This window comes from Chamaea fasciata, unplaced genomic scaffold (genome assembly GCF_029207755.1).
Source record: "Chamaea fasciata isolate MVZ Bird 193981 ecotype frontalis unplaced genomic scaffold, bChaFas1.0.hap1 SCAF_11, whole genome shotgun sequence".
NCBI lineage: Eukaryota > Metazoa > Chordata > Aves > Passeriformes > Sylviidae > Chamaea > Chamaea fasciata.
The window spans coordinates 18,478,572-18,492,345 of NW_027094096.1; the positions used below are offsets into that span (position 1 = coordinate 18,478,572).

A 13,774-nucleotide genomic window follows, 5' to 3' on the forward strand; every position below is an offset into this window, starting at 1 on the left:
GACATTTTGCTGTCACTAATTGGAGGTAGGCACTCACAAGTCACAGCACAGCACACTCTCTGGACAGCACAGTGTGTTTGTTCTGACGTCCAAAAGTGTGACCGGGATGGGGACAGAGAGAGTCACATGGCTCATTGCTGTCACCAGTCAGGACACAGGGCTCTGTCAAGGTACACATATCTACAGTGTACATTAGAGATTAGGATTTTTTTAACCACAAATGGTCCCGTGACTTTAGCCCTGTAAAAGTCAAGGATCTGCTTCGCCTTTTTGGTGTTTTCATCTTGGGTTTGGTTCCCATGCATTGCTTCCTCATACTAAGCACATAACACTCAAGGTTTTTACCAATAAGGAAGGGTCCTCAAACTAAAAGCAGACATAGGTCTGCCTTTCATGGCTGTTCCAAAACTTATCCAACTGAAATCAGCAATTAGAAAACTCAAGTAATGTCAGTGGATTGCAAATTTGTATAATAATGAGCATAAATAATGTGGACAGAAGGTTATCCAATAGCAGAAGGAACATGGTTTTCTTCAAAATAATGCACAGGGTTACACTTACCTTTCTTTCAGAACGGGAAAAAATGTCCACTGCAGATTGTCTCACAGAAATATATGACATACAGTATTTCACGATTTAATAAATGTAACCACAACTGTGTCAGGATGTTATCATCTGCTACCTGGTTCATCTCTCAGCTTTATTTACTTTTGTAATATAAAGAACAAACTCTACCCTGAAAGTAGCCTGCAACTTCTATCAAAGGTTTCTAGGCCTCCTTCCATTACTGATCCCCACATTCTTCAAGGATTTGTCCACACATAACCTCTGAGGCAAATAATATCACCCCCCACATTACAGAAGTGCAGAAAGAACTCTCATTCCAATAAAAGTCAATGGCAAGTCTAATAGATATCATCTGCTCAATTTTAGTGCTAAAAATCCAGTCTGTGGTCACACTAGGAGTCCTCAACACAATGGAGGAACAGAGCTAAGCTGATTTCATGTCCTGGGCTTGACTACAAACCTTGAAAACTTGGAAACAAAGAATCCAAATGCTCAATCAAGAAGAACATTCAAGACATAAAACTGTAATTATTGAGTTTTATAGTGTGCAAAAGACTGGATCATAGAAGACAAAAATCATAGACAGAAAAGCATATTTCTGTTTCAAGTATTTGGGTTAAGATTTTATTGTGCTAACATTCTTCTTATTACCAGAATTGTTACTAAAATGACAAGACCACCATAAGTGATTCCATATGATAGTTTTCTTAAGTTACACTCATTTAAAGAATTAACAGTAATTTACATACTTCCACTAAGAAATTAAATACTGACTTGGTAGAATTAACCCTGTTTTTTTATTAGAAGACCAACCAAATGCTAGCCAAAGTAAAAGGGAAATTTTTCACAAACTTAAAGTTTTGACTGAAACTATACCCACTACAAAAATAAGTAGTAATTAACTTCCCTTAGTTCTTTAGATTTTTTTGACCCCCCTGGGAGAAGGCTGAGAAACCAAGGTTCCTCTGAGGGCTCAGAGCACTTCTTCTGCTTCCTTTTCAGCAGCAGTTTACAAGAATTGTCCCACTGTATAAAAAGAAACACCATCTTTCTTAAAAATTCAGCAAGAATGTCATTATTCCAGAGTAAGAAATAAGAAACAAATACCTCCAAACCTCTGAAGGCAGGAGGCTCACTATTCTGAAGAGTCTGAATTTCAAACTCTAAGAGGAGATGAATGAATTAATGGATGAATAACCTGAAAGATTAAATTCACACAACTTTGCTGTTTCTTAAAAAAACCAACAACAACAACAACAATAAAAACCAAGTAAATTAGTCTTACACAGTTTAAAAAAGTTATTATAATCAAGAAAAATCTAACTGGGAATGAGAGAAGAAACAAAATTATTCACAAGTGAAGCAGGAACACTCTTTGGAGATGTGTGCTTCAAGCAATTAGGAAGCACAAGGCACGACGCACCCGCATACATTTCAGACAAGTGAGTCACTGGCCAGCAAAAGGCCCCGTCCACCCCACATCCTCTGCACCAGCCTCAATGTCTTCAACAGACTGAGCATGTGGGACAATTAAATCAACCAAAGCACTTTAAATCCCGCTGGCTTCCCATAGTGCTTGGCACCTAAATAATTTAGGCATCTTTGAACACGTTCCTCATAGGCCTAGTGCACAACTATTCAGTGAGACAGAACTTGGATAGGGAGAGGAAATTCTGGATGTACTTTCAATTCACTCAACAGGGACATCTCTGAGGTTTCACAATACAAATCTGACTACAAAGACCAGAAATATCTGTCAAAACATCACAAAGTTGTAAAATAACTTTAAAAAAAGATGACAAAGCAAGCCTAACAACCCAATGTACTAAAGTCATCACAATGTGCATTTCAGATTACACTGAGGTACTACAGAATACAAAGCCAGCATTCACAATCCATTAAAAACACTGTATCTTATAAATTCTTATTGTTCAGCTTTTTTAGATTGTAATTTCAATGGAGTGACCAAAAACGCTTGCTAGCATTAATTACACCCTGACTGCATTAAAATAATAAACATGGGACTCCAGGAATTTGGACTTTCTTTCTCCCCTGGACCTTTTCCAGAACCTTTTCTATCCAGTCCTACATCTGAGGAAGCATACTTTAAGGATCCTTTGGGACTGATGAACTGAAAACATTACTTCTTGCTAACAACACCCTAAAAATCATCTTGATCCTTAACATGACCCATAGTGAGCAAACTCTGTCTGTTTACCATCACCTTCCTTGCCCTGCCAGCCATGGCAATAAATAATACACAGTCTGAACAGTGGCACCAGACTAGGAAATGCAGGAAAAGAACTCTGGGATCTTGCAGGTTTCCTGTGAAGTACCTGGCAGTTCCATGGCAAATCCAAACCATGGCGTGAGATTATTAAAAGGAGATTTCTGAGATTTCCTAATGCAAACTGTACCATCACCTTTGCCACAATATTGGTGAGCAGGGATTGCTCAACTGGTGCTCAGTTTCAGGAGGTGTCAGCTCCTACTGCTTTCTTTAGATATGTCATTCCTTACTTCAATCTGCATGAATAATCACTGGAAACCCAGCTGCTAAACCAGCTAGTCCATCTGTTACCCCTGTTAATAAATGTATTATTATGTTCACTCTCACTAAAGAGCTCATGATTCACTGGGATTGTCTTTTTGGGAAACATCTACAGAAGTATATTAGGTGTACATATATATGTGGCTGTGCATCCTATCTTTAGTAGCACAGACATATAATTTAGTGTCTTCTTGGAATCTCTTCTGCCCAATGATAACATGAACCTCGTGCTTGGGGAGCAAGTTTTCAGTTGAGGCGGCTCTAAAAAACTTAATCAGATTTAAAGCCAGGGGACCACAAGAAATCCCAGTGCCAGTACAAGACTTTTGTCAGTGACAAAATCTGACCTTTTGTTACCTCTGAGTTTGATGCTTCCTGTTCAGAACACGAATAATTCCAGGCAGAGTGTGGCTAGTATTGAGCCCAAAATACACAAAGTAGATATAAAATCACATGAAAAGGCTGTTTGCACTACAGTAACCAGAGAGATTTCTCAAACATTGTGCATGGGTTTTAAAGGGTATAAAATGTAGGATTTTTTCCTCTAGTAGAGTCAAGGGTCATTGCTAGTTCAAGAAGCCTGGATATCTTGTTTCACAAAAAGAGAAGACTGATTCTGCGCTTCCAACCATTTGCTTGAAGTCTATGAGACAAAATTTTTTTTCATCTTTTCATTTTTTGAAGGAAGTCAATGATTTCCACTGGAGGAAATAATGGATTCCTTTTCTCATATACCTTAATGTGCAACATCCATATGAAGAGATGTCTTTCACGTGGGAACTGATGATTTGTTTCTTAAGTCATCATTTCATTGTTCCAGCTGTACAACACTTAAGGCAAATAGGGCATCTGCCAAGGGGCCACTGGACCAAGGAGTATCACGGCATTAAAACAACCACAAACCTGAGCAAACGATGTGACCAAATAATTCAGTCAAACTCTGCCACGAACACATTTCAGCAGATACCAGTCTGCTCACAGGCTTTTCTTTATATATCAGAAATTAACAAAACCTTCAGAGACAGAGAAATTTCAAGTTCCGCAATAAAGGCCAGTGATCAGGAGCTTTGGGGGGACCGGTTTGGCTCTGTTGTTGCCTAAGGCCAAGAAATACTGACATCTAATCAAGAGACTCTCCATTATTTTAGCCAGTAAATAACAATATAGATTTAAAAAATTGTCTCCCTTGATTGAATAATTTAAATTTTTTTTCTACGGTTTTTTGGGTTTTTTTAACAGAATGAAGTTTGGCCAAGCAGAGTGAAACAAGATTTGCAGCAAGCGAGAGCGACGAGAACAACTTCGCCTTAAAGAAAGCCAGAAAAGCCTTGTTACCGGAAAACTGTTGTCAAATCTGATCTGTATGCATGGGTTACTTGAAATGACATTGATTTCTTTATTGGAAAAGATAGATACTCGTTTCTGAGATGCCATTTCAGATCTGTGAAGAATGATGGCTTGCCTTCCTGAAATTCCCACGTCTGGATATCTTTTCCTCTCAGATTGGTACTAAGACTTAAATGCAGTACTTGAATAAAAATATTCATCAAATCAAATTCAACAGCTTTCTTAATAATTATTCAAGGTCCTTAACAAATATTGAGTAGTGTTATTTCTCCATTTAGACTCAAATCACTTTTAATGCAGAGGGAAATCTAACCGTGCCAACCCAAACCTGTGTTCACATTCTTTCTTCAGCCCATCCTGTTTGTTTTTCAACCAGAGGTTAATAGTCCACGCAAACTGGCATCAGTCATTTAAAAGGCCTCTGGCTATTGCTGTGTGTCTATCTGAGCTGCAAACACAAGAAATATCCTCAATATTTTCTACCCAGCAGGGGTGGAAAGAAAGAACTTGAAAGCATTAGGATGGGCTGACAGTGGAGCTGCATTTATATAATTTTGCTGGGATAGTGGTAGGTTGTACTATTTCTACAGGTAATATTGCGCCAGCAAATGATGCTATAGGAAGATTTAAAGTATATACAGTCTTTGAGAAGTTCCCTTTATGGATATTCTAGATGGTTCTAGACAATTTACAATATTCTAGACAAGTAAAGGGTTGAGTTTTTCAAGCACTGCCTCCATTTCTTCATACATAATCACTATGGAAACAGATTGCAAAGTGATACACGTAAACCACACAAAGTTGGCACAAAATTATTGGTTATAATTGATACTACTTGCCTCCATAATACTGATGAATAGATTATTGTGAAACCTGAAAAGAGTATTAAAATGATTGATATTTTTTTCTACCACAGTATGAAAGCATCGGGCATAATCATGAAATCGGTTTGCACAGTAACAGTTTTCGTAGTGCCTTATTTTGGGCTGCACTAACCTTTAAATCATTCTTGACAGGGTTTTTTTTGTGGACACGGCTGTACTGCGATCTGCAGCACATCACAGCACCGTGCATTGGGCAGCACTCCGAGGACCACCTAACCCGCCCCCTACAAATACTCCCGCATCCCCTTCAGGAATGATCCACCCTTAGCGCCTTGGGACAAGTTTGCGGGATTCAGCCACGGACCCGCCGGCCTGCGCTGGGCGTGAGTCCTCAGAGGCGCCTCCATCTGCCCCCCTCGCCTTAGGGCCTCTCCGTGAGCTCCCAGCGCTGCCCCCCATGACCAAGGCTGCCCCGGCTCCGGGAGCACAGGGGGAGAGCTCGGCGTGTGCTTCGCCTGTCAGGGAGGAGGAGGAGGCGGGAGCCATTTCTGTGTGCGTTTGGGGCGGATGCGCGGCCACCGGCCCCCGCCCGAGGAAGCCTCTTTATCTCTCCTGTCAGTCCCCCCGACTCCGGGGCTTTAAAAACAACCAACGCTGTGGGGAAAAGGCGGCCAAGAAAAGGGGCCGCGATGCCGCCCCAGCCGCAGGGCCGCCCGCGGTGCCGTCGGCCCGGCCAAGCGGGCGCCGCCATTGCCCCCTCCCGCCCCGCGCTGCAGCAGGGACCGGACGGGAAACCCCGTGCGCGCGGGGGGGAAGGGGAGGCAGAGGGAGGAAAGAGTGGGGCGCTGTGACGCACTCAATGGTGCAATATTCTTCCGCGATCAGACATAAAAAGTAGTTCTGTGTTCCACGTAACCTCGTAGACCCCAGAAGTTCATTCACAGCCTTCGGATTAACTAAAAAAAGTCGCGTAACGGGAATCTCTGGGGACAGAGGGCTTAATCCGGAGGGATTCGTGCTTTTTTGCGTGCGGCATAAGATATATATCCATGCGCAGAGCAGAGCGCAACGAGTCCGGCAGCAGGGCGGGTATATAAGGCGGGCGCCGCGGAGGGCTTGCCTTTTCAGTTGAGGACAGAGCTGGCGATCGGAACATGTCAGGGGGCTCCGCGGATTATAGCAGGTATGGCGGTGGCCTGGGCTCTTCCCTCATTCGGGGGTTCGTGGGTTATGCGGGGGCAGCCGGGGAGGGAGGAAATGTCGAAAGAGGTGGAGGGGTGGGAGACGGAGAGCCCTGGGGGCGGCAGGGTGCTGTGGGCAATCAGCCTTGCGCTCTGGCCCCTCCCGTTCTAGACGTTTCGGTCCCTGCGCTCCCCTTGCTCGCGGTTCAGCAACGGTATAGCGCTAGTCCTCGGGGCTCGATTTTCGTTACTGGCTTTCTTCGCAATGCAATCAGCCCTTGAAAGGACTTTTTCGAAATTAAATCGTATACAGCTGTGTTGTAATGTAAGTGTTTAAATGCCTTTCTGTGGATTTTTTTTTTTTCATTTTCCCTCGCGCCATTGGTTCGGCCCCGGTTTTCGGGCCGCGCTGAGGGCGCGACCATTACATTTTTAGAGGGGGGAGGGGGAGGCCCCCCCCGGGCGATCGCCCGGCGCCGTCCGCCCGCAGCTCCCGGTTTGCGCAATCCCAGGGGTGGAGCTCTCGCGAGAGTTCCCTGGCGGGGCGGGGCGGGGGGATCCGCTGCAGCGCCGTGAGCGCGCCCGCCCCCCCCCCCCCGCGCGCCGCCGCGGGAGCGCGCGTCCGGTGCGCCCATTCCCGCGGCGTCGGGCTCGGCCCCGGGAGCCGGGCACGGGCTGCTGTGGCGCCCAGGCCACTGAGGAAAAGGGGTAGAAGTTTGTCCATTGGCAGAAGGTCAGAGCACCTGCTGGAATGATCTGTTGCGGGTTTAGCCGCTTCCTCAGCCGAGGGGTCAGTTCAGTTCTGTGCTAACAGTGTGTTCTCTTTCATGGCAGAGACCATGGCGGCCCAGAGGGAATGGAGCCCGATGGTGTCATCGAGGTGAGCGCTTAGTAACTGACCTGAGAATCTAATCACTGGTGAACAGGGGTATTGGATTTATTTTTTTATTATTCTTTCTTTATTGCAGAGCAATTGGAATGAGATTGTTGACAATTTCGATGATATGAATTTAAAAGAATCCCTTCTAAGGGGCATTTATGCTTATGGTTTTGAGAAGCCTTCAGCTATTCAGCAGAGAGCTATTATTCCGTGCATCAAAGGTATGCAGTAAATTCATTAATATCAACATTAAGTAATCAGGAAAGCATTGTAAAATGCATATATTGTTTCATTAGTGGCAGTAATAACTATTTTTAATCTTCATTGAACAAGTGATATGATGGTACACCATCTTTCGGGACTGACCTGAAATGGAGAGAACTCTTTAGTACTGATCACTTACTTCAAGGGGAATTGAGTGAAACTAACATGATTGACCCGTGTGGGAGCAGTAAATGTGTATCCTACTTTTTTTAGGGTATGATGTGATTGCTCAAGCTCAGTCAGGTACTGGCAAGACAGCCACATTTGCTATTTCCATCCTGCAGCAGTTGGAGATTGATCTCAAGGAGTCCCAGGCACTAGTATTGGCCCCTACCAGAGAACTGGCTCAACAGGTATTGATAGTGTAGTTTAAAAAAAAAACCAAAAAACTGTGTGTTGCATAGGTTTCAGGTTTCACAACTGTGAGACATTACCAGACTTCTTAAGGGGCTGTAATTAATATCCATTCAGAACCCTTTTTGTGTGAAGTAATGGGGGCTACAAAACTGGCTTCTGTCCCACACATTCTCTGCCTCCTTGAATAGCTGAGTTAAAGCACATAGAGGGTGTGCTGGGGCAGGGGTGCAGGAGGGAGCATCTTCAGCAGAAAAACACAATTACTAAAGCACAGTGTTCTGAGTGGAAACAAAAATTTACTTGTTTTGAAGCTGTTTAAACTTTAATGCAGTTGTGCAACATGAAAACTGCAGTGCACATTTCGTTACTTTAAATGGTTTTGTATCTTCGTATGTTTTCATGACAACATAATTGCATGTCTCTCACTTTTAAGGCTTGGTATTCTGTTACACTAAGTGGGTGTGTGGTAATAACTTTAAGAATACTTGAATTTCTAGGATAAGTGTATCAGTAATGTGGGGTCTTAACTGAGCGTTGAACCGGCTCTAAAGTAGAAAACTTGAATTGTTTTCAATTAGACTATACTGAAATGCCAGTGCTAGGTGGCAGTTCTTCAAGGTAAAGCTAAACATACTAAATCAGACAGAAGACAAAAAACCCCATTGGAATAAGGGCCTTTGATCACAACATTATGCCTTAGTTCTACTCTAAAAGTGTTAAGGTGAGACTTGTTTTGAAACCTGGCCTGTAGTGGTGCCCTTGGGGAGTATTCGCAGAGGAATGTCCCGAGTACATACCATGCTGGACTGAGCAGCTGAGAGCTTGAGCTCAGTTCTGGTGGTCCTGCTCTCAGCTTAGTAACTGTCTAATGGCAGTCACTTAAATCAGCAAGTTCCATCAGTAAGAACAAAAATGTAACTGAACTGTCCTCTGCCTTGTGGTTTCTAGGTAGCAACTTCTGTGAAGTTCAGCAAAGTCTTTTTAGCAGCTCTCAGTCCCAAGAGCTCCATAGTCCGTTTCATGTCTTGGCTTCCAAAGTCCATAAAAGCCAGCGATAATGGGGCTGAAGCTTTATTGTCCTACAAACTACTAATGGAAGGTTCTATTTTAGATTCAGAAGGTAATCCTGGCCCTTGGAGACTACATGGGAGCAACATGCCACGCTTGTATTGGTGGCACAAATGTGCGCAATGAGATGCAGAAGCTCCAGGCTGAGGCTCCACACATCGTGGTGGGAACTCCAGGCCGTGTGTTTGATATGTTGAACAGGCGCTACCTTTGTAAGTATCAATCTCACTCTGTTCTTGCTAATAAATTATCAGTGAAAGCCTCATACCCACTAAGAGCTTTATAGTGTAATTGTTGTCACTGTAGACAGTTATGCTGGAAAGCTTAATAGTGCAGAAGCATGATGTTTCTAAAGGATTGTGTATTTCTGGAACTTCATGAGATGCTTCTCTTTTTCTAATAGCACCAAAATGGATCAAAATGTTTGTTTTGGATGAAGCTGATGAAATGTTGAGCCGTGGATTTAAGGATCAAATTTATGAGATCTTTCAAAAACTAAGCACAAACATCCAGGTGAAAAAGCTTTTACATGGTAAAATGCATGCAGATTTGGTTGTAGTGTGGCTGAGAAATGAATTGTACAAATGAAAATTGTTGTACTGTGTATGTACTAACATAGAGCAATATATTTTAGGTTGTGTTGCTGTCAGCTACAATGCCAATGGATGTGTTGGAAGTGACCAAAAAGTTCATGAGAGATCCCATCCGTATTTTGGTGAAGAAGGAAGAACTGACTCTGGAGGGTATCAAGCAGTTCTACATTAATGTTGAGAGAGAGGTTGGTATTGGTTATACTTGCTCTGGCAGGAGGAGTTAGGTTCTTTTACCTTCTTGTTAAAGCGCTGTGCTAAAATTGTGGAAACCAAGGCTTTGCTTTGGTTTCTGCAATAATGCTAGTAGAGTAAATGCAGGAAGGAGAAAAACTATGCACTAGATCGAAAAAGACTAGGGTGGACCTCTTTCTTAATGTCCAGTGTCCTGTGTCTGAAGATTTGGTGCAACAATTGATGCAAAAACTTGAATTAGTTTCCTGGTTATACTGAATATAATTGTGTGCCAGAACATGCTTAATCAGTTCTTGTGTTTGAGTTCTTTTCCTCATTTAAAGTTTGTGTGATGATCTTTGTTTTGTGCAGGAATGGAAGCTGGATACTCTCTGTGATCTGTATGAGACCCTGACCATTACACAGGCTGTTATTTTCCTGAATACAAGGAGAAAAGTAGACTGGCTTACCGAGAAAATGCATGCCAGGGACTTCACAGTCTCAGCTCTGGTAAGAATTGCGACTTCCAATCACTTTTGAAGTGCTATGTATTCACTGAAAAAAAATGGTGATGAGGGAATATCAGTGAAAAGCAGGAAAGTTATAATATAGCTGTGCAGTGCTGTATTATCGTTCCCCCTGCTTAAAGTAAAATGTTTCCTTTCTATCCCTACCTGCTTCGTTCCCACAGCAGGTAGGGACGCTGGGTTTCATACATGCCTTTGTTCTTTAAAGGATATTCCGGTTTGGAGCGTTGGAACCAATGAGCATTGGTACTAATTGCAGCTTTTGTTTTACCTCTGCAGCATGGTGACATGGACCAGAAGGAACGGGATGTTATTATGAGAGAGTTTAGATCGGGGTCCAGCCGTGTCCTGATCACTACTGACTTGCTGGTGAGCATTGTCTTCTGTTGAACATGTTCCTGTTAAAGCCTTGTCCCAAAAGCTTCATAATTCAGTGATGGTTTTTGTAACCTGAACTGTTAGGAGCTTTTTGGAACAGAAAAGACCATGCTCCACTATGGACTACACAGTTGTAGTACATAACTAATGATATGGTTGACAAATGCCCAAGATAGGTAAGTTTGGAAATAGCCCCTGACTTGCATTAAAGACTTGGTGTTGCTTTGCAGGCTCGTGGCATTGATGTGCAGCAAGTGTCCCTGGTTATCAATTATGACCTGCCGACCAATCGTGAGAACTACATTCACAGGTCAGTTGGCTCTGCCCCCCAGTCGGCCCCTGTGCTGTGCTGAGTGTGGGCATTGGCACACACCCTCCTCACCTGATCCTGTAGTTCTTACCTAACCAGAGGTGTTGGCATCCGTGCATAAACTCCTCAGAGCTAGCGGGAATAAAACACCACTTGTGGATTGGCTTTAAAACCCTGCCTTGCACAGCAGTGGTTCTGAAAGAAGGGAGGAGCTGAACTTTTGAACACTTTAAGCAGTGGGAAAACTTAGATACATGAATAGGTTCAGTGGTGACTGAGGAACCTTGGAGTTGTGGGAAAAATACCAGCAACTGCCTTCTGTCACGTAGGCTGTGAAGTATGACACCTTTGCTGGTGCAGCATCTTGACAGCAGGGTCAGCTGGAGCTGGGTTCTGGCTGATCTGGAGTTGCTGCTACTCAGTGACAAGTCCTAGCTTATAGGGCTGCCTTTGTGGATTCAGCTGTGTCCACGTTGTGTTTGCCATGTTTGTTCTTGGTGACTCCTTAGTGGGATTCTTCTCTCTGGTGTGTGTCTTCCGGTAGCAATTTGTTTCCCTAGGTTTAGTTAACTGCTTCTAGTGACTGTCCCTAAATTAAGTAAACTGTGCTTTGTTACTTGATGTAAAAAAATACAGGAGTCGATAGCAGCAGTTGATGACACAAGATGGTGCTCAGAAACGACGTTGACGTAATTTAGGACGTGGATTCGTAAGCGGCACAGTTTGAATAAAGAGCGAGTTGGTATTTATTTATTTATTTTGTCATGATTATCCCCCAAGTTTTGTGAGCCCTTTCTGTGTATTTAGTTTTTGCTGGCAAGGTGCTCCATTGTGCAGTTGGTAGGAAGGTGGAGCTCACGGTGGATGTAACTAAACCGCAAGCACTGATGCGTCAGTGACTGATGTGGGCTTAAACAAAAACGTTGAATTTTCCTCTCCATAGAAAACCGACAAACCAAACCCTAAGTTTTCCCACTGGAAACAGTTAGGTTGAATTAAAATTCTGAAATTGAGTGTGCTGTTCCATGTTACTGGTTGAAATTGGATTTAACTTAGTAACAGTCTGATGGTTAAATAACAGCTTGTGCTCTGTTCTTGGGAGTGGATGCATGTGGGGTGGGTGCGTAGTTGAACAGAGGGGAGAGAGGGTGCTGACCCAGGACTTCAGAACACAGCACCAAGCATTAAATGAAGATCTTACTTTGCAGCCAAAGAGTAACCCTGTGTGCCCTGCTGCCTGCCATGGAATGGACCTGCTGTGCTGCTGGCACCAGCTGCTGGTTTTTCCTGACCAGATGTGACTTGAGTGGCAGCTGGCCCTCTAAAGGCAGCATAGACTGGCCAATGGCAGATAAGAGCAGCAGTCAAGAATGGATCTTGCAGACATGTAAAGCAGATGGGCAAAGTTAACTTGGGTGTAAATGTGTTTTCTTTTTGTGCAGAATTGGCCGGGGTGGTCGCTTTGGCAGAAAAGGTGTGGCTATCAATTTTGTCACTGAAGAGGACAAGAGGATCCTGCGAGACATTGAGACTTTCTACAATACTACAGTGGAGGAGATGCCGATGAATGTGGCTGATCTCATTTAATCCCCGGGATGAGGTGGTTGTGAATCCAGTGCTCGCTGTTGCTGAATAGGCGATTCACAACGCGCATTGTGCTTCTTTCTCTGGGGATATATTGAATCTTGTCTCAATGCTCATTACGGATCAGAAATACAGATTTTTGATAAGAGAAGCGACTTTCTGTCGTGAGCTCTTGTGGGGAAAGCCATTGGCTTTGTCCACTTTAGGGTTAGACTGTTGGGGTTGGGTGGAAAGTCATGGGGTCTGTAAATTTTTTCTTTATTAGAAATTTATTTCCTAGTTCCATAGAAGTGGTTGTATTAGATGTTCTTTATCGTTTAATAATTTACTTATGGACTAAAAGATATAAGTGCTGTATAAAGTCAGCCAATTATGTTAAACTAGCCTACCTTCCTTTATTGTATGTACTTACACTTCAGATTAAATTGGAAAGGCCTTTCAAAATCTCTAAACTTTTATAAGAGCATTAAAATGCATTTTTGTTTCATATGTATTTATTCAATAAAGTATTTAATTAGTGGTAAGTGTGATCTGGACCCTGTTGCTAAGCCCCAGCAAGCAAGCAATCATACTATTGTCTTAGTTAGGGTTAAACCCAGTAAAATTTGCCATATTGCACATGTCTTAATGAAGTTTGAATGTTCAATAAAATACTTCTATATTCACTTAAATTGTAAATAGTTGCTTATTGGGTCGAGGGGATGGTGACAGCAATCTCTGCTGTCTCAGAGCTGAAGGTGGCAACTGCTGCAGCCTTGTGCTTGTGCCCACAGCTCTTGTATTGTCATTAACTGCAGGGATGGTTCTCGATTCCAGAACAGGGTTAGCTTCAAGTGCTGCTGTGGCCCTGTGAGACAAAGCTCTGGGGTGCTGCACCTGTGTCCTTAACACTGAAACACCCTTTCATCAAAGTGGCTCACCAAAGTGGCTCACTTAATAATTGGTGCTCTGCACTGCATCATTTTCCCAAACCAGGAAGGAGGGACAGGCACTCAAAACCTTGTGTCTGAAAGGTACTCAGCCCAGCTTTAAAATGGCTTGTGAGCAAGAATGGAGTGAGATGACAGGCAATCTTAAGTGACATCTTCAGAGCATCTACCCTTTACTGAACATCTTGGAGAGGTCGAATGGAATAAAAGTAGCAATGTGTTGACTGGTGAAGTAATTTTCGC

The 13,774-nt window shown here is 43.2% G+C and overlaps 1 protein-coding gene and 3 non-coding genes across 4 annotated transcripts; all 4 read left to right on the forward strand.

Moving 5' to 3' along the window:
• Positions 1-6,386: 6,386 nt before the first annotated feature.
• EIF4A2 (eukaryotic translation initiation factor 4A2) lies at positions 6,387-13,267 on the forward strand. The gene is made up of 11 exons (XM_066193518.1): positions 6,387-6,472; positions 7,305-7,350; positions 7,439-7,571; positions 7,828-7,967; positions 9,083-9,251; positions 9,443-9,552; positions 9,674-9,817; positions 10,176-10,313; positions 10,610-10,699; positions 10,939-11,018; positions 12,461-13,267. Exons 1-11 carry the CDS (start codon positions 6,444-6,446, stop codon positions 12,603-12,605), a joined length of 1,224 nt encoding a protein of 407 aa, XP_066049615.1. The 5' UTR covers positions 6,387-6,443; the 3' UTR covers positions 12,606-13,267.
• Positions 7,681-7,751, forward strand: LOC136295589 (small nucleolar RNA SNORD2). The gene has a single exon (XR_010722713.1). It is a non-coding gene; the product is annotated as a small nucleolar RNA SNORD2 (small nucleolar RNA).
• Positions 9,865-10,045, forward strand: LOC136295587 (small nucleolar RNA SNORA81). The gene has a single exon (XR_010722711.1). It is a non-coding gene; the product is annotated as a small nucleolar RNA SNORA81 (small nucleolar RNA).
• On the forward strand, positions 10,394-10,521 carry LOC136295579 (small nucleolar RNA SNORA63). Its single transcript, XR_010722703.1, has one exon. It is a non-coding gene; the product is annotated as a small nucleolar RNA SNORA63 (small nucleolar RNA).
• Positions 13,268-13,774: the final 507 nt, after the last annotated feature.